This window comes from Podarcis melisellensis, assembly GCF_964234715.1.
Source record: "Podarcis melisellensis genome assembly, chromosome: 4".
Classification (NCBI taxonomy): Eukaryota; Metazoa; Chordata; class Lepidosauria; order Squamata; family Lacertidae; genus Podarcis; species Podarcis melisellensis.
In genome coordinates this window covers 98,582,601-98,607,754 of record NC_138531.1, presented here as the reverse complement: position 1 = coordinate 98,607,754, position 25,154 = coordinate 98,582,601, and the positions used below count along the sequence as shown (strand labels likewise).

At 48.0% G+C, this 25,154-nt stretch overlaps 1 protein-coding gene across 5 annotated transcripts in view; it reads left to right on the top strand.

The window, feature by feature from the left end:
* LOC309369053 (maestro heat-like repeat-containing protein family member 7) overlaps nucleotides 1–25,154 on the top strand; it is a 61,792-nt gene that overhangs the window by 13,022 nt on the left and 23,616 nt on the right. The window contains exons 1-14 of one of the 5 annotated variants that reach the window (XM_081909612.1): nucleotides 33–164; nucleotides 2,362–2,609; nucleotides 5,193–5,317; nucleotides 6,473–6,595; nucleotides 7,216–7,289; nucleotides 9,197–9,341; nucleotides 11,615–11,710; nucleotides 12,668–12,772; nucleotides 14,750–14,885; nucleotides 15,987–16,102; nucleotides 18,551–18,703; nucleotides 19,670–19,830; nucleotides 19,992–20,063; nucleotides 23,432–23,561. In XM_081909612.1, coding sequence (XP_081765738.1) covers nucleotides 2,363–2,609; nucleotides 5,193–5,317; nucleotides 6,473–6,595; nucleotides 7,216–7,289; nucleotides 9,197–9,341; nucleotides 11,615–11,710; nucleotides 12,668–12,772; nucleotides 14,750–14,885; nucleotides 15,987–16,102; nucleotides 18,551–18,703; nucleotides 19,670–19,830; nucleotides 19,992–20,063; nucleotides 23,432–23,561 — 1,683 coding nt within the window. In that variant the 5' untranslated portion in view covers nucleotides 33–164; nucleotide 2,362. Of the gene's footprint in view, nucleotides 1–32; nucleotides 165–2,361; nucleotides 2,610–5,192; nucleotides 5,318–6,472; nucleotides 6,596–7,215; nucleotides 7,290–9,196; nucleotides 9,342–11,614; nucleotides 11,711–12,667; nucleotides 12,773–14,749; nucleotides 14,886–15,986; nucleotides 16,103–18,550; nucleotides 18,727–19,669; nucleotides 19,831–19,991; nucleotides 20,064–23,431; nucleotides 23,562–25,154 lie in introns of those variants that run through there. The other 4 variants (XM_081909613.1, XM_081909615.1, XM_081909614.1 and 1 more) reach the window with 4 other exon arrangements.

Sequence of the window (25,154 nt, the reverse complement as noted above, 5' to 3'; positions counted from 1 at the left end):
GGTTTCCCGGGAGACCCCATCCTACTGCAGTGTAAACCCTCCACCCAGTGAATCGCCCCCCCCCCCCAGCACTAGTTGCCCTTGTTGCGATGTAGGGCTGAGTTTTGCCTCTTGAGCTGCTTGCCTGGAGTGAACCGAAGATCAAATCTACTCTCAGCCGGGCAGTAAGTGCTACAGATCTGTGGTCCTTTTTTTCTGGAGGAATAAGCTGTTTGCATCATCTCAGTTCGTTAGGAAAGGTGAAGTCACACAGTGCATCTACAACACAGATAAATTAAGACCCTCTCCTTCCCTGGAGGTTTCCAAGCAGAGGTTGGAGGGCCATCAGTCATGGATGCTTTAGCTGAGATTCCTGCATTACAAGGAGGTTGGAATGGGGTTCCATTGCAACTCTATGATTCTATGATTCTAAATCATGACGGAATCATTATTTTACCCTCTTGATTCCCAGCAGCAGCAGCTCGCCAGCAGCATCCACATTAAAGATGCAGGAACATGTCGATTTCATAGAAACTTCTCATAATATACTCATTTTTGTATGTGATTTTTGCCAAAAAAGGGCACCTTTTTGTAAGAAATACAATGCATTTTGTATGCTGTTTTCATGAGTTTATGTGTTTTTAGGCACGCTCTCACCTAATATACACATTGTCGTGCCCAAATTTTGTTTGAAGAGCTGCATCGCAAGAATAGATTGGGAAAAAGGAGAATTTCAACAGGTTTCAGTTGGTGAATAGTTTCAGGAAGAGCAAATTGGGCTGGTCATATTAAAATGCAAACGAAACCAGTTTTCTCCTTCACCCTTTGCATACATAACTAGGACTGTGATATTTTTTAAATATTTGAGAAGCTCCTGCCCATATATGTTTGCTTAAGCTATAATAATGGGGTCCCTGAATGGCATAACAACATCAGAAGAGTCTGTCTGGATCAGGCCAGTGGCCCATTTAGTCCATCAACCTGTACTCTCATTGGTCTCTTTCGGGGAACCTGCAAGCAGGATCTGAGCACAAAAGCAATTATCTCCCTTCCTGTGGTTTCCAGCAGCAGGGATTCAGAATCATTGCTGCTTCCAGCTATAGAGGCAGAGCATAGCTATTGCGGCTAGCAGCCATTGGTAACCTTATCCTTCATGAATTTCTCCAGTCCTCTTTTAAAGCCATCACTGCTTCCAGTGGCGGTGAGTTCCATAGTTGAATTATGCACTTTGTCAACCCTAATAAGGAGGGCTGCCAAATGAAAAGCTCCAACAAGACAGCCTAGCTGCTTTGGTGGTGCTGCGCTCTAAACCACTGAGCCTCTTGCGCTTGCCGATCAGAAGGTCAGCGGTTCGAATCCCCGCAACGGAGTGAGCTCCCGTCACTCTGTCCCAGCTCTACATCTCTTTCAATTCAGAACCAGTGAAGGCAGTGAAGGTCCTCTGTGAGTGTCTGGAGGCGGTTGGAGGATGGATGGCAGCTAACAGATTGAGGTTGAATCCTGACAAGACAGAAGTACTGTTTTTTGGGGACAGGAGGCGGGCAGTTGTGGAGGACCCCCTGGTTCTGAATGAAGTAACTGTGCCCCTGAAGGACCAGGTGCACAGCCTGGGAGACATTTTGGACTCACAGCTGTCCATGGAGGCGCAGGTCAGTTCTGTGTCCAGGGCAGCTGTTTATCAGCTCCATCTGGTATGCAGGACTGTCTCACCAGAGTGGTGCATGCTCTAGTTATCTCCCGCTGGGACTACTGCAATGTGCTCTGCATGGGGCTACCTTTGAAGGTGACCCAGAAACTACAACTAATCCAGAATGCGGCAGCTAGACTGGTGACTGGGAGGGGCCGCTGAGACCACATCACACCAGTCTTGAAAGACCTACATTGGCCTCCAGTACGTTTCTGAGCACAATTCAAAGTGTTGGTGCTGACCTTTAAAGCCCTAAACGGCCTCGATCCAGTATACCTGAAGGAACGTCTCCACCCCCATCGTTCTGCTCCACTGAGGTCCAGCGCCGAGGGCCTTCCGGCGGTTCCCTCCCTGCAAGAAGTGAGGTTACAGGGAACCATGGCAGAGGGCCTTCTCAGTGGTGGCACCCGCCCTGTGGAACGCCCTCCCGGCAGATGTCAAAGAGAACTACTACTAGACTTTTAGAAGACATCTGAAGGCAGCCCTCTTTAGGGAAGCTTTTAATGTTTAACAGACCACTGTATTTTAATACTTTGTTGGAAGCCGCCCAGAGTGGCTGGGGAAACCCAGCCAGATGGGCGGGGTATAAATAATAAATTCTATTCTGTTCTGTTCTATTCTATTCCTTTACCTTTACCTTACCTTTTGTTTCTGTAAACAAAACCTGAGGTGTCCCTTCTTCCTGTCTGTTGCAGAATGGATTTGAGCAGCTACCTGGGAGACTATGAAGACGACATCTTCCGAGGGTCTTCCCCGCTGGGGTGGGAAGATTCTGAAATTTTTCTGGGTAGCCAGAGCGGGACAGATCTGAGCCAAGGGGACTTGCAGGATGACACAACCGAGTCTATCACAGATGAAAGCGGGCCGCTGCTTCGATGCCTCAAGAAAATCTACCGGAAGGGAAAGAAAGAAAAGACAAGGCGACGAAAAACCATGACTTCAGGTAAAGCGAGGTCTCTGCACCTCAGATTGCGTTGTAATTGTGGATGCGAGGAAAAACAAATACATATGAAAGGATAATTCCTAGATGCCAAGTTCCAGATTTGGGGCTAGTGCTCTTTGGTGACAGAGATTTATAATATGCAGCAAAGTGAAATAGCAGCAATATTGGCTGTTAGGCCTTTAAAATATGTCTTTGTGAGTAACCAAACAGTCCCTGCTGCCCCAAGCATAGGAAAAGACCACAGGTTTGGTAAGTTGAAAATGGGTTTACTTACAAACTCTTCAAAGGTCAGGTTCATGTGCTTTTCCACACATCCATCAGAAAAGTTGCACAGGCAGTAAAACCTGGCTTAGTTACAGTGGTGAGAGTTCCCAAATTATTGGTATAGGAATTCAAGTGTTGTTTGTAAGAGCCACGTGGTCTGAGCTGCAGCAACCAGCTCTCTGCAGCTCAGACCCAGGGCCGGATTTAGGCTTGATGAGGCCCTAAGCTACTGAAGGTAATGGGGCCCTTAATATATGTCCACCTGTCCTTTGTCAACAACAAATTGTCGCTGTTTTTTCTGTTGAATATATGTTATATGGTAATTTATAGACCTCATAGGTATCTAATGCCATTCGCACATAACAAAATATGTATTTTATCAAAGTAATTTGTTTTTTATCTTACATTTTGGAAATGTACATCCAGGTTTTTTCCCCCTTTAAATTTTTTGGGGGGCCCTAAGCTATAGCTTGTTTAGCTTATATGTAAATCCGGCACTGCTCACACCTTCTCACACGCTTCTCTGGTAGACTGGCATCACGCAGCACCCCAAGTTCTTAATTCTATATCACATGCACACACAGAAATTGAGGAAAGCTTTCATGGATCCTGCAGGCCAAGGCTGGGAGATCTTTTGCAGACTGAGGGCTGCCCTCCCTTCTGGGGGGGGGGCACATGCCATTGGTGGGCGGAGCCAGAGGCAAAAGTGGGCAGGGCAATGAACAAGATGCTTAGCTTTGCAGCATAGGCTGATTTCACTCCTCTCTATTCTCCATCCAGGGCAGGTGACCTAGAGAGGAGGGGTGGGGGGCCTGGAGAAAGTCCTGCAGGCCAGGGAGAGGTGCCAAGCAGGCTGAATTTGGCCCCCACATTTGCATAGCTGCCAACTTACAGTTTTGAAAATAAGGTACCAGCAGCCTCGAAAATAAGGGATCAGCAGCCAAAATAAGGGATTTTCTGGGCACAGGTATGTTCAACTTCTGAGCCCCTCCTAGCCAAAAGCAGAAAGCCCAGCCAGCAGCCAAACAAAGCCTCAAGCGATGGTTCCCACAGTGCAGCAACCCGGCAAAGGGGATGCAGCAAGGAAAACCACCGTCACCTCTCCGCTGGGAAGTGCTGAGCAAAGGCGAGACCCCAGGCAATGCGGCCGATTTGATTAGCACAAGGCATGCAAGCTCCACCCCCAGTCATTCTTAGACTCCTTATTGGGTGAGCAACACAGCCAAGCAACACAGTTGGAGCCTCCCTCCTCCCTGGCCAGCAGGGAGGGAGGGAGAGGAGCTGCTTCCTTTGAAACCTGGGAAATTTAAGGGACATCATCAATAAGGGACAGCAGCGGGACATGGTGCTGGGATAAGGGAGTTTCCCGCCAAATAAGGGACGGTTGACAGCTATGCGTATTTGGCCCACCCCTGCTACAGGCAAACTACCTCTGGAGCAAACTGTTAGATCCATACTTATGGATCCCCATTAGGAGAGTACAGTGGATGCTCGGGTTGCAAACGTGATCCGTGCGGGATGCACATTCGCAACCCACAGTGTCCGCAACTCAGTAACCAGTTCCGGTACTTCCGGGTTTCGGCAGTCCGCAACCCAAAAAAATGCAACCTTATTCGTCTGTAATCCATGGTATGACTGTACAGTGGTACCTCGGGTTAAGAACTTAATGTTGGGAATCTGAATACGTGCAGCTACTCACACAGAGTCAATTAGGCTTTGGCCGACAGTCAAGGCAATGTGAAGGAGTAAGTCTGCCTGGTGATACAGAAGCATGGAGACAGCTCCATGATTGGTCAAGCTCTCTCATGGGAATAATGATTAATAGCCTGGTACGAGGTTCAGTGTAGGAGTTGAGAGTTGTGAGTCGTGTAAGAGAGAGCTAGCTAAAGATCCGTGCTCTGTTCTGTTCCTGTAAGTAGTCCACTGTATATAATAAACACCTAACTACAAGTTCCTGCTTCATCCATTCTGTCTGCCGCCAAGTTGCCAATTGCTTTCGTGGATTCTGCGTTTACTCTGCTAGGTCTGGCTAAGGTCCTGCAACAAGTCAGAAAGTTGCAAAACACCAACAGGTTTTGCCAATACTCAATTCGTTCTGGAGGTCTGTTCTTAACCTGAAACTGTTCTTAACCTGAGGTACCACTTTAGCTAATGGGGACTCCCACTGCTGCCGCGCGATTTCTGTTCTCATCCTGAAGCAAAGTACTTAACCCGAGGTACTATTTTTGGGTTAGCAGAGTCTGTAACCTGAAGCGTCTATAACCCGAGGTACCACTGTAATTGATTTCTCCTGTCCCTTTTCTTCCCCGATGCTTTTAGTCCCTGATCTCTCTGCTATGGCAACCATCTGGGAAGAAAGCGAGAACCCTGGTTCGGCTCAGGAGCCTGAGCTCCTGCTGAACTCCTGGAGGAGCACCATAGATTACTTCAACAGTAAAAAAGAGGTAAGGGGGCACAACTTAGGAACACGCCATCTGAGGGACCGTACTGTCCCATACGAGCCCGCCCAGGCTCCAAGGTGTTCAGGGGAGGCAGAAGGCGGGGCAACAAAGAGGGAGTAGAACGGACTCCCTCAGGACGTGTGGGCTCTTCTTGTATTGTTTTCAAGCAGAGTTGGATGGCCGTCTGTCATGGATGCTTTAGCTGAGATTCCAGCATTGCCCGGGGATGGACTAGATGACCCTCGGGTTCCCTTTTTACTTTTTAACCGTTATCTTTTATATGTTCTTAGCTGTGTGTATTTTACCTCTGTTCTTTTAATTTGCGTAAGCTGCGTTGAGTCCTGGTCTGGGGGAAAAGTGAGATATAAATAATAATAATATAATAACAAAATTTGATTCTTTATACCCTGCCCATCTGACTGGGTTTCCCCAGCCGCTCTGGGCAGTTCCCAACAGAACACCAATAACAATAATTTAAAAGGCGACAAAACATCAAACATTAAAAACATCCCTAAACAGGGCTGCCTGCAGATGTCTTCTAAAAGTCAGATAGTTGTTTATTTCCTTGGCATCTGCTGGGAGGGCATTCCACAGGGCGGGCGCCACCACCGAGAAGGCTCTGTGCCTGCTTCCCTGTAACCTCGCTTCTCGCAGGGAGGGAACCGCCAGAAGGCCCTCGGAGCTGGACCTCAGTATCCAGGCTGAACGATGGGGATGGAGAAGCTCCTTCTCTCTCTCTCGCTGGAAACCACAATGTAGGGTTATCAACTGCCAGCTTAAGCATTCAATCCGGCCCCCATCTGACCCCCATTCTGGATCCAAAGGATCCCCCATCTTTATACACTGTCTACTTTCTCCTCCATGCGCACAGGACAAAGGGAGCCAGTGTGGTGTAGTGGTTAGTGTCGGACTAGGACATGGGAGACCAGGGTTCGAATCCCCCTGGGCCATGAAGCTCACTGGGTATATGACCTTGGGGCCTGCCACTGTCTCTTTCAGACTGGCCTCCCTCACAGGGTTGTTGTGGGGCTTAAATGAGCAGAGGGAGAACCCTGTGCTCCCCCTCAAGCTCCCTGAAGAAAAAAGGCAGGATAGATCTGCAATAAATCCATAATAATAATAAATACTTCTCTCTCACACACACCCAATTTCCTTTAGGAAGATGTCATGAAGAAAAGTTTTTTCAGGTTCTTATCCATCCTCAGCAAGACAATCAACTGGAGCAACATGACTGATTTTTTTATGGATAACTTTACCTCCGATGTTGTGGGAGTCTTAACAGTGAGTTTCTCTATTTGCTTGTTTGCCTGTTTTCAATCTGATCCTGCTCTTGAAAAATACTTACTCAACCCTTCCTTTTTTTCCTGTGCATGCAGAGCCCTCCTTGTACCCTAACTGGAGTTGAGGTTCCTCCTGTTACCAATCTTGTGGTCAGGTGGACACTGACCTCACTGTTGATGGGTTTTGCAGGATTTCTACCTCACTCACTGAGGTAGCTCACTCACACGGGTGGCGCTGTGGGTAAAACCTCAGTGCCTAGGACTTGCTGATCGTATGGTCGGCGGTTCGAATCCCCATGGCGGGGTGAGCTCCCATCGTTCGGTCCCCGCTCCTGCCCACCTAGCAGTTCGAAAGCACCCCTAAGTGCAAGTAGATAAATAGGTACCGCTTTATAGCGGGAAGGTAAACGGCGTTTCCGTGCGCTGCGCTGGTGCTGGCTCGCCAGAGCAGCTTCGTCACGCTGGCCACGTGACCCAGAAGTGTCTTCAGACAGCGCTGGCTCCCGGCCTCTTAAGCGAGATGAGCACGCAACCCCAGAGTCGGTCACGACTGGCCCGTACGGACAGGGGTACCTTTACCTTTACCTTTTACACTGAGGATATCCCACTTTTCGTTTACAGGAGATGATTAAGAGAGACTTTCCAGAATCCAGCGTCGTCTGTCTTCATGCTATGGCCACCGTTATTGACTTGAGGTAGATTCAATTCCTTAGCTCACGTCCTGGGTTGACGTCTAACTCATGACCCACTGCGGCAACTGCGTTGAAGCTTTCCACTGTGCAAAAGGAATCTGTTTTACACTTGTGGCCGAGGGTTTCAAACGAAGTGGCGCCTCATAGATTAGGAGGAGATATAACATAACAGATAGCCTTGGGCCTCCAACTCCCATCAGCCCCAGCAATCATAGCCAATGGCCAGGGATTGTGGGAATTGTAGTCCAAAACATTGTAGGCTGCCACATTGGTGAAGGCTGCCCAAAACGTCTAGGCCCAGCACTATCTAAAGGGTCATTTTCTTCCACTTGAACCTATCCCTCAGTAAATATGTTCTTCAGACACCTGTCTTCTAATTTCCCTGCCTTCTGAGGTCTAGCAGGAAGCTGCTGGAGAAGAGGGCCTTCTCCTTGGTGGCACCCAAATGGTGGAAAACTCTACGCTGAGAAGTTTGCTTGGTCACATCTCTACCATCCTTTTGGCACCAGGCACTGCCTGCCCTGCTCTCTTGGGCTTTTAATGGTAGATGAGATCTTTTAAGGCCCTTCTGTGTTAACCTGTTGCTCAGGACTCTGCAGTTCCTTTTTCTAGGAAAAAAGGGATGTCAGAACTCACCACGAACGCTTCCCTTGTTCTCTTATAATGGCAATGGCGCCCACCTGAGAGGTGCCGGAATTGACTTCTGGTGATTTCTGGCTGAAAAAAAGTCCAGCAACTATGTATGCTAACTAACTACCGTATTTTTTGCTATATAAGACTCACTTTTTCCCTCCTAAAAAGTAAGGGGAAATGTGTGTGCGTCTTATGGAGCGAATGCAGGCTGTGCAGCTATCCCAGAAGCCAGAACAGCAAGAGGGATTGCTCTTTTCTCTGCGCAGCGATCCCTCTTGCTGTTCTGGCTTCTGAGATTCAGAATATTTTTTTTCTTGTTTTCTTCCTCCAAAACCTAGGTGCGTCTTATGGTCTGGTGCGTCATATAGAGCGAAAAATACGATAACTAACTAACTAACTAACTAACTAATCAGTTGCAATCCTTCATTGTTTCTATAATAATACAGTGGTACCTTGGGTTATAGACGCTTCAGGTTACAGACTCCGCTAACCCAGAAATAGTACCTTGGGTTAAGAACTTTGCTTCAGCATGAGAAAATAAATCCCGTGGCGGCAGCGGGAGGCCCCATTACCTAAAGTGGTACCTCAGGTTAAGAACAGTTTCAGGTTAAAAAGAGACCTCCAGAACGAATTAAGTTCTTAACCCGAGGTACCACTGTAATTTATTATTTATACCCCACCCATCTGGCTCGGTTTCCCCAGCCACACTGGGCGGCTCCCAACAGAACACTAAAAGCAAATAAAACATCATACATTAAAAACTTCCCTAAGCAGGGCTGTCTTCAGATGTTTTCTAAAAGTCAGATAGTTGTTTATTTCCTTGACATCTGGTGTTCCACAGGGCAGGAGCTACCACCGAGAAGGCCCTCTGCCTGGTTCCCTGCAACCTCACTTCTTGCAGGGAGGGAACCGCCAGAAGGCCCTCGGAGCTGGACCTCAGCGTCTGGGCAGAATGATGGGGGTGGAGATGCTCTTTCGGGCATGCTAGGCCGAGGCCGTTTGGGCTTTCAAGGTCAGCACCAACACTTGGAATTGTGCTTGGAAATGTACTGGGAGCCAAGGTAGGTCTTTCTGTATTATTGTCCTAAAATGACAGATTTGAAGAAAAACGAAAGGGTCAATCCGTGAGATCATAGGTCAAAAGGCTGGGTTGAAATCTTAAAAGTAACACGAGTGAGTCATTCCCCAGCCAGACGCCCACCAGAATTTTCAGACTCCATCTTGCCTCATCCCCAGCTGGCAAAATGCCATTCTCTGACTTCCGTTTCTTCCACCAGCAAGGCGAACGTCACAAAAACGATGGGGTCCTACAAGAAGGGGATTTTGCTCCGCACCTTTTTCAAGAGCGTCTTTGCCCTTTCACCCCTGAAGGCAGGACAAGAGGAAGGAGCGGCCAATTCTGCCAATGCCCAGTACGCAAAGGTAGTTTTGTCTTCCTCTCTGGCTTAGAACATAAGGAGAGACTGCTGGATCAGGCCAATGGCCCATCTAGTCCAGCATCCTGTCATCTCAGTGGCCAACCAGATGCTTCAATGGAGATCCTGCAAGCACAAAAGCCCTCTTCCCTCCTGTAGCCTATGGCAGCGAGTCACATAGTTCAACTATCATAAAATCATAGAACTGCAGAGTAACTTAAGGTAAAGGGACCCCTGACCATTAGGTCCAGTCGTGACCGACTCTGGGGTTGCGGCGCTCATCTCGCTTTATTGGCCGAGGGAGCCAGCGTACAGCTTCCGGGTCATATGGCCAGCATGACTAAGCTACTTCTGGCGAACCAGAGCAGCGCATGGAAACGCCGTTTACCTTCCTGCCAGAGTGGTACCTATTTATCTACTTGCACTTTGACGTGCTTTCAAACTGCTAGGTCGGCAGGAGCAGGGACCGAGCAACGGGAGCTCACCCCGTCGCGGGGATTCAAACCGCCGACCTTCTGATCGGCAAGTCCTAAGCTCTGTGGTTTAACCCACAGCGCCACCCGCGTCCCGCAGAGGAACTTACAACAAGACTAAACCTTAACACTAAGCATACTGTGTGCAGAACACCACACCAGAAAGGGAGATAGAAAGAGAAAGTGAAACCCAGTCTCCTTCTGGCCTTACTTTTATAGCCAACATGAGTTTGTCAGAAAGAGATAACAGAACCAGTTTAAGCCCAATGTACTCAGCTTCTCGGAAGGAATAATCCAAACATCATGATGAACCTTCTGCCTGTTTCTTTCACAAAGAGAAGCTTCCAGAACCCTCTTGAATTAAGTAGAATAGGAAAGATATCTGCACGTCATATCAATACTATCTGTACCAAGAAATGCAGTTTGATAGTTAACCTGTGGCACTTCAGATATTGCTGGACTCCAGTTCCCATCAACCTTGACCACTGGACGTGCTGGCTAGGGATGATGGGAGTTGCTGTCCAACAAACTGCTTAGCTACCCTGGTTTAGTGGACTTTTTATGCAGCCATGATATAAAGAAGGGGTTTCATGTATGGGAATCCCCCCAGATCCTGGAGCTCACCAGCCCAGCCAGCCCAATATTCCATCATAGAATCATAGGATTGGAAGGGACCCGAGGGTCATCTAGTCCAACCCGCTGCAATGCAGGAATATGTAGCTGTCCCATACGGAGATCGAACCTGCAACCTTGGCGTTCTCAGCAAGAGCTATTCTGGCATTATGTGTGCTGCATGAAGAAATGCTTGCTTTTGTCTTTCCTGAATCTTCCAATGTTCGGCTTCATCGAATGTCCACGAATTGTAATGTTACAGATCTATCTATCTATTATCTCTGTTCCCACACTGCTCCAGTGGGAGGTTTGTGGCTTGGATCCTGACAAGGAACTAATCTACACTTCCAGCTCAGCCAGTAGGGCACGAAACTCTTCATTTCATCAGTCATGGGTTCAAGCCGCACATTGGCCAGGGACGGGGTTAGAATCACAGAATCATAGAATCATAGAGTTGGAAGAGACCACAAGGGCCATCGAGTCCAACCCCCTGCCAAGCAGGAAACACCATCAGAGCACTCCTGACATATGGTTGTCAAGCCTCTGCTTAAAGACCTCCAAAGAAGGAGACTCCACCACACTCCTTGGCAGCAAATTCCACTGTCAAACAGCTCTTACTGTCAGGAAGTTCTTCCTAATGTTTAGGTGGAATCTTCTTTCTTGTAGTTTGGATCCATTGCTCCGTGTCCGCTTCTCTGGAGCAGCAGAAAACAACCTTTCTCCCTCCTCTATGTGACATCCTTTTATATATTTGAACATGGCTATCATATCACCCCTTAACCCCCTCTTCTCCAGGCTAAACATGCCCAGCTCCCTTAGCCGTTCCTCATAAGGCATCGTTTCCAGGCCTTTGACCATTTTGGTTGCCCTCCTCTGGACACGTTCCAGTTTGTCAGTGTCCTTCTTGAACTGTGGTGCCCAAAACTGGACACAGTACTCCAGGTGAGGTCTGACCAGAGCAGAATACAGTGGCACTATTACTTCCCTTGATCTAGATGCTATACTCCTATTGATGCAGCCCAGAACTGCATTGGCTTTTTTAGCTGCCGCGTCACACAAAGGGTTGAACTAGATGACCCTTGTGGTCCTGAGCAGTAATCTAGGCAGAGCATTCAGCTCTCCTAGTTTCCAAGGTCATCCTTTCCTGGGCCCTTAGTGAATTGGTCTCCTTCAACATTCCTCCCCGCTCCTCCAGAACCTCTTCATCAGAACATACCAGACCTTCAGTGAGATGCTCCAGCAGCTGATGGTGGAAAACCCAATTCCTTCGGAGCTGGAGAGGATCTTGCAGGTAAGAGGAAAGGAGTAATAATAATAATAATTTATTATTTATACCCCGCCCATCTGGCTGGGTTTCCCCAGCCACTCTGGGCGGCTTCCAACAAAGTATTAAAATACAGTGGTCTGTTAAACATTAAAAGCTTCCCTAAAGAGGGCTGCCTTCAGATGTCTTCTAAAAGTCTGGTAGTTTTTGTTCTCTTTGACATCTGCTGGGAGGGCGTTCCACAGGGCAGGTGCCACCACCGAGAAGGCCCTCTGCCTGGTTCCCTGTAACCTCACTTCTCACAAGGAGGAAACTGCCAGAAGGCCCTCAGAGCGAGACCTCAATGTCTGGGCTGGACGATGGGGGTGGAGATGCTCTTTCGGGTATACTGGGCCGAGGCCATTTAGGGCTTTCAAGGTCAACACCAACACTTGGCATTGTGCTCAGAAACGTACTGGGAGCCAGGTCTTTCAGGCTCAGTGTTATATGGTCTCGGTGGCCGCTCCCAGTCCCCAGTCTAGCTGCTGCATTCTGGATTAGTTGCAGTTTCCGGATCATCTTCAAAGGTAGCCCCACGTAGAGCGCATTGCAGTAGTCAAAGCGAGAGATAACTAGAGCATGCACCACTCTGGTGAGACAGTCCGCGGGCAGGGAGGGTCTCAGCCTGCATACCAGATGGAGCTGAGAGACAGCTGCCCTGGAGACACAGTTGACCTGCGCCTCCATGGACAGTATCTTCAGACTGTCAGGATTCCATCTTACTGCCCATGGGTTTGGTTGCTGGTTAAGTGGGAGTTCCTGTTCAACCTCTATATATTTTATGTATGCAATGTCTACTCCACCTAGATAATTTGTACGGTATGTATTTCTCATGGACACTGACCCTAGAGTCCTCTGCACTTTCTGGTACTTTGGGAAGACAAGTGAATAGACCGGATGGCTGCAGATTTTTTCTCTCTCTGTTGCATTTCCCTTCCCCAACAGCTGATGGCTCCTTGGCTACAGTCCTCGGAGGCCGACCTGCGAGAGAGGGCTATCTGGACCAGTGCGTCGCTGCTCAACTTTGTGGCCAGCAAATTACAGCTGGATGTGAGTAGACTGTGAAATAACCAACTGAGCTATCCATCAAACTTTCCTCTAAAGCAGGCATCCCCAAACTCAGCCTTCCAGATGTTTTGGGACTACAGCTCCACTCATCCCTGGCAGGACCAGTGGTCAGGGATGATGGGAGTTGTAGCATAGCTGTCAACTTACAGATTTGAAAATAAGGGACCAGCAGCCTCGAAAATAAGGGTTCAGCAGCCAAAATAAGGGATTTTAGTCAACCAGCAGAAGTACGAAGTTAAAAGGGACCAGATAATTTGGGAGAGCAGCGCCGGTTTTTAGCCCTTCGTTTCCAGAGTTTGCTGCTCAAGACACCAGCTGATGAAACACTGCAATTAAATAACTACAAGCAGCCACCACTTTTCACGCAAAATGAAGTCCAAGCTATGAAGATGCTGCTGCAGTTCTGTATCTTTTCTCTCATGCTCCATCTGCAGCTCTCAGTTCCATCAGGCGGGGCAGGAGGAAGAGGGGGGGGGGAAATAGCACCCAAAGTAAATCCGCAGATCAGACCATCTATGCTAGTCTACCACTACAGATCTATTTTGCGGTCCTTCCCTTGTAGCCCTTGGAACACCTGCCCGCGCCTCCGCCTCCTCCTCCTCTTCCTCCTCCTCTCTCTGAACTGCTTTCTCTATGGTTGCCCTCGCTCTCCTCTCAAGGCTCCTCATCAATTCATAGACCATGCCAAGCTGCCCATTTCATTCGGGTCCTTCGGCGGCACAGCTGCAGAATGGCCTAGCGGGAGCGGCGGTGACGGGCAGAGGGGAGGCCCCAGGCAGAGACGCTCAATTCGGCAGCCGTGAGGAGGATGGCGGCGGAAGGGCCCGAGGCTCCCACCAGTCCCGGCAGGGAGGGGTTCCCGGGGGCCGAGGCTGGTGAGAGGAGGCCGGAGGGGGGCGAGCCGGACAGCCAAGCAACACAGTTGGAGCCTCCCTCCTCCCTGGCCGGCAGGGAGGGAGGGAGAGGAGCTGCTTCCTTTGAAATTTAAGGGACATCATTTGAGGGACATCTCTCAATAAGGGACAGCAGCGGGACGTGGCGCTGGGATAAGGGACTGTCCCTCCAATTAAGGGACGGTTGACAGCTATGAGTTGTAGTCCCAAAACAGCTGGAGGGCAGAGTTTGGGGATGCCTGCTCTAAAGTTCCAAATGATGCAAGCTTTCCTCATAACACAGCCTGGCTAGATTAACAGAGGCAATTAGAGATCACACTAGACAAGAGTTTCAAAAAGCATGGGGGAAATGCAGAGAACACTTCACGAAACAGTGCCCTCAAATACATACCTGGACTTGTTTCGATTAATGTCTGCAGGAGACTTTGTGGATATTTAAGTTATAATTAGAAAAATCTTAATAATTATTCATAAAGGAAACAGCTTATAAGAAGTAAATAAGGAGGCCAGATACAGGATACAGGAAGTCTTTTATTTGGTGGTTTGTATTGTTGTATGTTATGTACAGCGCGGGTGGGTAAAACCTCAGTGCCTAGGACTTGCCGATCGCATGGTCGGCGGTTCGAATCCCCGCGGCGGGGTGCGCTCCCGTCGTTCGGTCCCAGTGCCTGCCAACCTAGCAGTTCGAAAGCACCTCCGGGTGCAAGTAGATAAATAGGGACTGCTTACTAGCGGGAAGGTAAACGGCGTTCCGTGTGCTGCACTGGCTCGCCAGATGCAGCTTGTCACGCTGGCCACGTGACCCAGAAGTGTCTGCGGACAGCGCTGGCTCCCGGCCTATAGAGTGAGATGAGCGCACAACCCTAGAGTCTGGCAAGACTGGCCCGTACGGGCAGGGGTACCTTTACCTTATGTTATGCTTATTGTATGTCATATTCGCGTTTAATGAGGGTGGATTTCTGTATTAGGGGAGTGGGGGCTTTATGTTATGTTGTAAATAAAATTTCCAATAAAATGTTTTTTTTAAAGCACTGCTGTGCCCCCTTTCCCCCCTTTCCTCCGCCAGACGCTTTCCAAATTCTCCCGGCTGGGCCACCTCGTCGCAGTGCTGGGGATCTGCTGCGGAGACGCCGTCAAGTCCATCAGCTCCAAGGCAGCCAAGAGCGTCCACCTCCTCCTGGCGATCGTGCTTGGCCAGAAAAGTAAGAAACAGGTGGTGAAGCCATCCTTGAGCATGTGCAGAGTGCAAGGGGGCCATAGCTCAGCGGCAGAGCCTCTGCCTCACAAGCAGAAGGTCCCAGGTTCAGTCCCTGCCATCTCCTGCCTGAAATCTTTGGAGAACGGCTGCCAGTCCTTGCAAGCAACACATCCTCCTTCCTTTTCCCTTTCATCCCAGGGCCGGCTCACCCATGAGGCAGGGTGGACCAATGGCCATAGGGTGGCCAGCTCAGAACCACTGGGACGGATGTTAGACCCCGGAGAGAGGGGGGTGTTATTGGTTTGTTTTTGTTCTTATTTTTATTGTGTTTTTTATATTGTGAATTTATGTTGCGAACCACCCTGAGATCTAATAATAATAATAATAATAATAATAATAATTTTTATTTATAGCCTGCCCTCCCCAGCCAAGACCGGGCTCAGGGTGGCTAACAACTTATAATAAAAACAGGTTGATTGAAATACAATTTAAAAACAAGATTAAAATACAACATTAAAACATTAAGATGCAGCGTACAGATGAAGGGCAGCAAATAAGGGAAGAGTGGGGTATAAATATATTATTATTATTATTATTATTATTATTATTATTATTATTATTTCATTTTTATTACATTTATGCCCCACCTTCCCCCGTGATTTTATTCCTCCCCATTTGCTCCTCACAACAACCTTGTGAGGTGGGTTATGTTAAGTTGTGGGTGAACATATCAGACGACACAGCGATTCTTCAAACAGCTATTGTTTATTCACAGGCCAGAACAGAACTGAACTGAAGGGTTCAGTCAGCCTGCTTATAAAAAGCTCCAGTACAACGTAACTGTAACAATTTTCTAAAACTATCCAATCACTGAACGTCACTTTCAATCCCTTATTTGCATAGCTATCTACAGTATCCCCCTGCTGGCCCAGGGTGAGAACTTCAGTACATAACAGGTTAGGTTGAGAAGGCAGCGACTCTCACCCAGCGAGCTTCATGGCTGAGCAGGGATTTGCACCCTAGTCCGGCGCTCTAACCACTACACAGTGCTGCCCTGAAACTGACTGGTATGTTCTTGTTTTTTGAAATTTCTGGTGTGTGTCAGTTGCGAGGCTGGATGAGAAGAACGTCCACACGGAAGCCATCAAGCGCAAGCACAAGGAGTTCTTGGAATCTTGGAATCCCTCCGTGTTTCTCAAAAACCCCTCCAGAGTTGCAGAGGTAACTGGGAGGACATAACTGGGGGGTGGGCATTATCCTGGGACAAATGTATGTCTGGATATTGCTCACTACAATATCCATGGCTCCGTGAAACCCCTCAGTTACTTTCAGGTTGGGATATTAAGTTTCCCACCTTTCTTTTTTTATATATAATAATTTTTATTAATTTTAAACATATAAATTATAAATCGTACTACAAAACTTTGTCACTTATACAATTTTTTTGGACTTCCATCAGACCTCTGATGATCCACCGTTTTAACCACTTCTTATGCATTTCTTAAATTTATATTACCTTTAAATATCTTAGCGAATCATTCTCCCCCTTCTCCATTTTTGCAATAATTCCAATGATACTCCTCACAAAACTTCTTGCAAACCTACAAACGTTGTCTGATCTTCACAAATACTTCTCAAATAATCCGTAAATTTACTCCAGTCTTCTGTGAATTTCTGGTCCCGCCGATTTCGAATGCTTCCTGTTAGTTTATCCAGTTCTGCATAGTCCATTAATTTCGTCCTCCATTCTTTCGTTGGTAATTCTTCTTGCTTCCATTTTTGGGTCAATAATGTTCTTGCTGCGGTTGTTGCATATAAAAAGAGCTTACATTCCTTTCTATTTATATCACTCCCTACAATGCCCAATAAGAATGCTTCTGGTTTCTTTATAAATGTATATTTCAAATTTTTTTCATCTCATTATATATCATCTCCCAGAAGCTTTTCACCTTTTTATATAAGTTTCCCACTGTTCTGGCTGTCCTGAATAGGGGAAAAGGCTCACCTTTTAGCTGAGATGGCAAAATTGACATGTTTAATCAGAGAGAAGTCACTGCTAACGTTTCTTAAAGAATGAAAACCTCTCGCTGGCTTTTAGCGTGAAAAAGAAATAACGATATCTGGATTTGAGGATATTTCAGTATTTGTTTATAGAAAACAGCTATGTTGGAAGTGAATATTGTTTTTATATAGTGGGCAGATGAAGAATCAGAAATTCTTTATTTTCTGAGTCTTATTTTTCCATCTTCCTCTTTTAAACTCTTTCCTATTCTTTTAAAATTTCTGTCTTTTTCTTTCTCTAGTTCTCTCTCCCCCTCCCCGCCCTTTTTGTGTTCTTATGGTATCTAAAGTCTTTTATCTAAAGTCTTGGTTTGGTTTAAAATAAGGGAAAAGATATTAAGCTTCAATTTTTTCTCTGCAAGCCTTAATAGAATTTATCATCATCAACCTTTATTACGGTCCAGAGACCCAACAAATCGTTACAAAGCAGTACATAATTCATACAGCCCACCTCCAGGTTAAACAAGCATTTCGTTCAGAATATAAGGATCATTGGTTCTTGCAACCACCAATAAAAACTTGACCACTGCTAATGTTCTAGCATTTGTCCGGTCTTCTAATAGGAACCTGACATAGTGAGCCTCTGATTTTCCCGGAAAAGGTACCAGCAAGGGTAGTATCAGTTCAGCCCTGGCTTGCTCATATTTTTCACAGTACAACAAAATACAGTGGTGCCTCGCAAGACGAAAAGAATCCGTTCCGCGAGTCTCTTCGTCTTGCGGTTTTTTCGTCTTGCGAAGCAAGCCCATTAGCGGCTTAGCGGATTAGCGCTATTAGCGGCTTAGCGGGCTTAGCGGATCAGCTGAGAAGCGGCTTAGCGGATCAGCTGAGAAGCGGCTTAGCGGATCAGCTGATAAGCGGCTTAGCGGATCAGCTGATAAGCGGCTTAGCGGATCAGCTGATAAGCGGCTTAGCGGATCAGCTGTTAAGCGGCTTAGTGGATCAGCTGATAAGCGGCTTAGCGGCTTGGGAAAAAGGGGGGGAGGAAAAAAAACCGCAGGAACTCGCAAGACATTTTTGTCTTGCGAAGCAAGCCCATAGGAAATTTGTTTTGCGAAGCACCTCCAAAACGGAAAACCCTTTCGTCTAGCGGGTTTTCCGTCTTGCGAGGCATTCGTCTTGCGGGGCACCACTGTATATTTTATGGAATCGATGTCTTGAGCACACGAGCAAAGTCTGTCCTGGTAGGGAACTCCTCTCAACCTGCCATCCAACACTGCAGAAGGAAAGACGTTTCGTCTGGCTTTGGTGAAAAGCCTTCGATAATTTGGTACTGTCAGGTTTTTAATGTAAGGTGTTAACTTAAAGACATGCCCATATTGTGCTCCTACTGCCAGCGGACTACAGACTGCGTGTGATCGAGATCGCAAGTCACTGTGTGCATTATCCCATAATCTTTGCTTTAACGTCTTTAGGGCGCCTTCATAACCCAGGTAATATAGTTTGGGGGGGGGGGTGACAGACCAATAGAGGTGGCTTTTTTAGCCATGGTTTTCTGCTAATAGAATTTATTTTAAGAAAATGAAAAAAGCGGGGGCATCTCTGCACAACCCGCCCCAGCCAACCACACGCCAACAGCATTCCTCCCTCCCTCCCCTTGTGCTCCAGGTCTTTGGCGTCTACTTCAGCCCGAGAGAGAAGACCGACTTCATCCTGACCGCTTTGGACGGCTTGACGGTGCAGTGCACCACCCAGTGCTGCGCCACCACAGAGGGGCTCCTTGCCAGTATGGCAAGGCACTGTGGCGCCGAGATAGAGAAGGTGGGGCAGGTCTGAGGCAGCAGGTGGGCGTCCTGAGGAGGCTGATTTGGCAGGTGGGGAGTCCTTGCAGTGGCGTAGCGTTGCTTGCCGGGGCCCGGGGCACGGAGGGTGAACGGAGCTCACCGCACCAGCCCAATCCTCACTGCCACCGCAGGAGCAACGCCAGCCCTACGTCGCTTTGGCAAATGCACAGGGCCCCCTAAAAAAATGTGTGTGTGTCCCCCACGGTACCCCTGAGTCCTTCTTGCAGTGGGTCTGAGCTTTTCTGAACTTCACAACAGCCTCTCCACTGGGTGACTACAACCTACAGAGACCTGCCCATCACTCAAGACTCTGGCTGAAGGTCTTCTCCTTCTCCTCCTCCTCCCCTCTCTCCTTCTCCTCCATCTCCTCCTTCCTCTTTCCCCATCTCCATCCCATTCTTCTTCCTCCTCCCCCCTCTCCTTCTCCTTCTCCTCCATCTCCTCCTTTTTCTTCCTCCTCCCCCATCTCCATCCCATTCTTCTTCCTCCTTCCCCATCTCCTTCTCCTCTTTCCTCCTCTCCTTCTCCTCCATCTCCTCCTTCCCCATCTCCATCTCCTCCTTCCCTCTCTCCTTCATCTCCTCCTTCAATCCTTCCCCATCTCTATCTCCTTCTTCTTCCTTCTTCCCCCTCTCCTTCTCCTCCATCTCCATCTCATTCTTCTTCCTCCTTCCTCCTTCCCCATCTCCTCCTCCTTCCTCCTCCTTCGCCTCCATCTCCTTCTTCCTCCTTCTCCCTCTCCTTCGCCTCCATCACCTCCTTCCTCCTTCCCCATCTCCTTCTTCTTCCTCCTTCCCCCTCTCCTTCTCCTTCTCCTCCATCTCCATCTCTTCCTCCTTCCTCCTTCCCCCTCTCCTTCTCCTCCTTCTTCTTTCTCCTTCCCCACCCTCCTCCTTCCTCCTCCTTCCTGCCCTCCTGCCTCCCAACCCCTTTCCCCTTCCAGGTCTCGGACATTGTGGACGGGATCTGCAGCCGCCTGGACCTGATCCACCAGCCCAGCGCAAGGAGGCTGGTGATGAAGCTGGTGGGCTTGCTGGCAGGCAGGACCGAGCACTTGGACACGGTCATCTCCAGCCTCCTAGAGCATTCCTTCCCACCAGACAGGTAACAAGTTCCTCGCATTTCTCCCTTGAGAACCGAACCCTAGGCAGCAAATCTCTGTCCACATGGGAAATCCTGGTGCCTCTGGTTTTTAGCATGGATGGTACTCAGCTAGATGGATCGGTGGTCAGACTGAGTACAAGACAATTTCCTATGTTCATCAGGTGCATCCATAGCTCAGTCCAGGCACCTACGTTGACGAAGGTCTTGGGTTCAATCCTCAGGGGCATTTCCAGGTATAGTTTGGTTTCAGATTGGATGTATTGCATGGCGAGTTCCCACCCCCCCTAAGGTGGAAATAATGACACATGACACACTTATTAAGGTTAATGGGCCAAAAAGGCCACAACTTTATTGGTTACAGGTGATGAGCGGTATTGGCTTAGGCATTGGTCCTAACTGACTATATCCAACTTCAGCCCGTCCGCTTGAAGGGTTAACCACCAGTAGGGGGAGTCCTGCTGATGCACATCAACTAGGAACTCCCCCGGGGTCACCAATAGGGGGGTTGTCTTAAGGCCTCACCTCCCCAGGCTTCAGACAGGGCCACACACCCCGGAATCCTTTATCGGACTACCCTTCAATATGTGGGGCAGGTGATGGCGTTACCTCCCCATTTTCCATCTACAGGACTGTCCCAATGTTAACTGCCAATACCCAGAAAGTTGTGACGATTTGCTATGAGGGAGGCAAAAACCAAGTGGCTGGTGCCAATTTGCCAAGTAGAAAAATTCCTACCAGGTCCCTCAACGGCGACCAACCGAGGTCCATAGCAAGGTCAAAGAATGAGAACCTTATAGGGCGGGAGGGTGGGATATTTTAGGTGATATTTTAGGGAGCAGGTGGGACCCACTGCTTACATCAGGCATAGGCAAACTCGCCCCTCCAGATGTTGCCTGACTTAAATCATAGGAGTCGTTCAGTCGTGTTCGACTCTTCGTGACCCCATGGACCAAAGCACGCCAGGCACTCCTGTCTTCCACTGCCTCCCGCATTGCTGGTAGTGCTGGCAAACTCATGCTGGTAGCTTCGAGAACACTGTCCCACCATCTCGTCCTCTGTCGTCCCCTTCTCCTTGTGCTCTCCATCTTTCCCAGCATCAGGGTCTTTTCCAGGGAGTCTTCTCTTCTCATGAGGTGGCCAAGGTATTGGAGCCTCAGCTTCACAATCTGTCCTTCCAGTGAGCACTTAGGGCTGATTTCCTTAAGAATGGATAGGTCTGATCTTCTTGCAGTCCATGGGACTCTCAAGAGTCTCCTCAAGCACCAGAATTCAAAAGCCTACACAACACAAAACACTGCTGCTGTGTGTAGGTTTTATTTTATTTGTTTTTTATCTTATATTTTGGAAATGTAAAGGTAAAGGTAAAGGGACCCCTGACCATCAGGTCCAGTCATTTCCGACTCTGGGGTTGTGGCACTCATCTCACTTTGCTGGCCGAGGAAGCCGGCGTACAGCTTCTGGGTCACGTGGCCAGCAGGACGAAGCCGCTTCTGGCGAACCAGAGCAGCACATGGAAACACCGTTTACCTTCCCGCCAGAGTGGTACTTATTTATCTACTTGCACTTTGACGTGCTTTTGAACTGCTAGGTTGGCAGGAGCTGGGACCGAGCAACGGGATCTCACCTGTCGCGGGGATTCGAACCGCCGACCTAATCAGCAAGTTCTAGACTCTGTGGTTTAACCCACAGAGCCACCTGCGTCCCTTTTTGGAAATTTACATCCAGGGTTTTTTTCCTTTAAAATCTTGGGGGGGGGGCCAAGAGAGTGGGCCCATAAGCTATAGTCCCTGAGAGCGAGGGAGTGGGGAAGGAACAGAGGCAGGAAGGAGTCCGTATCAGACCACTAAACTCCTTGATACATTTTGTCTTCTGGGTGCATTTTCCATAAATCCAGTCCAACTCCTTTGCAGTGCAGGAATCACAGCTACAGAACCCCTGACAGGCAGCCATCCAAGCTTTGTCTAAACACTTGCAATGAAGGAGAGTCCACAACCTCATGAGGGAGACTGTTCCACTGTCTAACAGCTCTGACTGTCAGAAAGTTCTTCCTGATAATCGGAATCTCCTTCCTTGTAACTTGAAGCCATCGCTTCGGATCCTCCCCTCCGGAGCAGCAGAAAAACAAGCTTGCTCCCTGTTGTGGTTCTGGACAGTTAACACTCCAGGAAGTAGAAGAAGAAGAGGAGGAGGAGGAGGAGGAGGAGGAGGAGGAGGAGGAGGAGTTTGGATTTGATATCCCGCTTTATCACTACCCAAAGGAGTCTCAAAGCGGCTAACAATCTCCTTTCCCTTCCTCCCCCACAACAAACCCTCTGTGAGGTGAGTGGGGCTGAGAGACTTCAGAGAAGTGTGACTGGCCCAAGGTCACCCAGCAGCTGCATGTGGAGGAGCAGGGAAGCGAACCCAGTTCCCCAGATTACGAGACTACCGCTCTTAACCACTACACCACACTGGCTCTCTGGAAGCGTTTTTATTCACTGGGTGCATTGCCCACATGACCTGGGCATTTTCCTTTGATCTGTGCTCTCTGGGAGCTGCTGAGAGCAGTCTGTCTGAGAATGTGATCAAGGTAGTTTCGTTTTTGTTAGAGACAGAAAGCTGCAAGCATGCAGCTAGATTCTGTAGGTTTTTCTTTTCTGTTTTTGTATGCTTCTAAATAAAGAGTGATAAGGGACGCGGGTAGCGCTGTGGGTTAAACCACAGAACCTAGGACTTGCCGATCAGAAGGTCGGTGGTTCAAATCCCTGCGACGGTGTGAGCTCCCATTGCTCAGTCCCAGCTCCTGCCAACCTAGCAGTTCGAAAGCATGTCAAGGTGCAAGTAGATAAATAGGTACCACTCCAGCAGGAAGGTAAACGACGTTTCCGTGCGCTGCTCTGGTTTGCCAGAAGCGGCTTAGTCCTGCTGGCCACATGACCCGGAAGCTGTACACCGGCTCCCTCGGCCAGTAAAGGGAGAGGAGCGCCACAACCCCAGAGTCGGCCACGACTGGACCTAATGGTCAGGGGTCCCTTTACCTTTACCTTAAATAAAGAGTGATAGATTAGAAGCACTGGTGTCGAGCTGAGTTACTGAAGACACCACGCAGACACAGACAAAGCCATTTTACGCTGTGTGTGAACTCTGCCACAATCCGACAACTGAGAAGAGAGGCAGCGCGCGAGTGAAGCGTGTGGGCGCCATTGAAGTTTGCCGGAGTGCCAATAAATCAGAATTATTGCAGTGCCATTGCAGCAAACTCCGTGGGTCAAAGGATTTACAACCCAGAAACTTTAACACTCCCTCTTCTGTGTGACACCCCTATAGGTAGTTGAATATGGCTATCCTATCTCCTCTCAGTCTCCTCTTTCCAAGGCTAAACATACCCAACTCCTTCAACCATTCCTCATCAGGCTTGGTTTCCAGACTCTTGATCATCTTTGCAGTCTTCCTCTGCCCACCTTCCAGCTTCTCAGCATCCTTCTTAAATTGTGGTGCCCAGAACTGGACACAGGACTCCAGGTTGGGGGTCCGACCAAGGCAGAGCAGAGTGGGACGACGAGACACGTTTCAGAGGCCGTCAGCCGTTGATGTTGCTCCATCCTTTTTTGGCCCTTTGCAGCAATTCGTCCGAGTTGTGGCAGTCCCTCTCTACCGAGGAAGTTGTGGAGGAGCAGCTGATGGAGAACTTGCTGGCCAGGCTTCAGGACCACCACAGCACTGAGCTGCAGACCTCCGCAGCCTCTATAGCCGTGAGTCTTGCCATATCTTTGTAGATAACAGAGCTACGGGTCTCTGTTACATCCCACCCGCTCTAAAAGGCCATCGATAGTTAAAAGCCAAAGGCCTGGTTAACAAGAAAGGTTTTTCCCTGGCACCTAACGCTATATAATGATGGTGCCAGGCAAGCCTCCCTGGGGAGAGTGTTCCATAAGCAGGGAGCCAATACTAAAAAGGCCCCGTTCTCGTCTTGCCACCATCTGAGCTGGCCTGGGCAGAATGCAGATTGGGATCTGACTGGCAGATCTCTGGGTGATTTCAGCAGATTGGTCAAAGTTCCCAGTTCCCCATTTCTTAACAAGAGGACTGCCCTCAGTTACACTAAGAATATTAGGCAGCCACCCTCGCTAGATTGCTTTAGATTGCCTGCTGAAAAGGATTTTTTTCCCCCAGCAAGCCAATCGAGGCATATAATTTTATTACTTACATCTGTTTTTAAATATTTATTAGTTTTGTATCTGCTTTTAATGACAGTGGTTCTGTATATATTTTGTTTAGCTGCGAGTGTTCATTTCTTAAGCTTATTTTATATTTAGTGACAATTTGTGCATTTCAAGGGGTTAGACTAGATGACCCCTGGGGGGATCTCTTGCAACTCTACAGTTCTATAATTCTAACTCAGGAAGCTGCCTGTCAAAGCATTTGTTTATATGTTTGTGTGTGTTTGTTCAATGATGATCTTATACACTGTTTTTCATTGGACTGTGGGTTTTAGTCACGTTTCGTCTCCCGTTTTATTTGCAATCCGATTGGAGAGATTTTTGATCAAGCAGTTTATAAATCAAAATAAATCAATACTACTGAATTGAAGAAAGGGAGGCAGTGGTAACCAGGAGGCACATCTTGTGTGGAATGGCTGGGTGTCCCATTTAGTCAAGAAACAGATTCCTGGGCTTCTTAAATTGAAAGTGTCGCGTCTTTCGCACCAAGGTCCCTGAGAGAATTGTCCTCACAGCCTCCCCACCCACTCTTTGCTCCTGCCTCCCCTTTCAGATCACGCAAGCTCTCTACGAGCTCATCTCAGTGCCTGAATCCAAGTAAACTGGCAAAAATGTATAAATTTAAATCAAACAAATGCTGGAAATGTAAAGAGAAAGAAGGTTCTTTTTATCATATGTTGTGGTCTTGTAGGAAGGTTAAAGCTTATTGAGAAATGATATATAATGAATTGAAAAGGATGTTCAAAATAACTTCGATTAAAAAAAACCAGAAGCTTTCCTTTTGGGAATTATAGGGACAGAACTACCTAAATTGTACAGAAACGTATTCATGTATGCTATTACAGCAGCAAGAATTTTCACTTGCCCCAAAATGGAATAAGCAGAAGTTCCAATAAAGGAAGAGTGGATAAAAAAAACACATGGAATATGCAGAGATGGCAAAACTTACCAGAAGGATAAGAAACCAAGATAACAAACTTCTTATAAAAGAATGGAAATTGTTTATTGAATATTTACAGATAAATTGTAAATAGATAAAAACATGGGCAGGATGAATGTAATAACCTGCAGTTTTATAAGAGTATATATTTAAAGCAGATGGATACATGAGCAAGTTGGATGTGC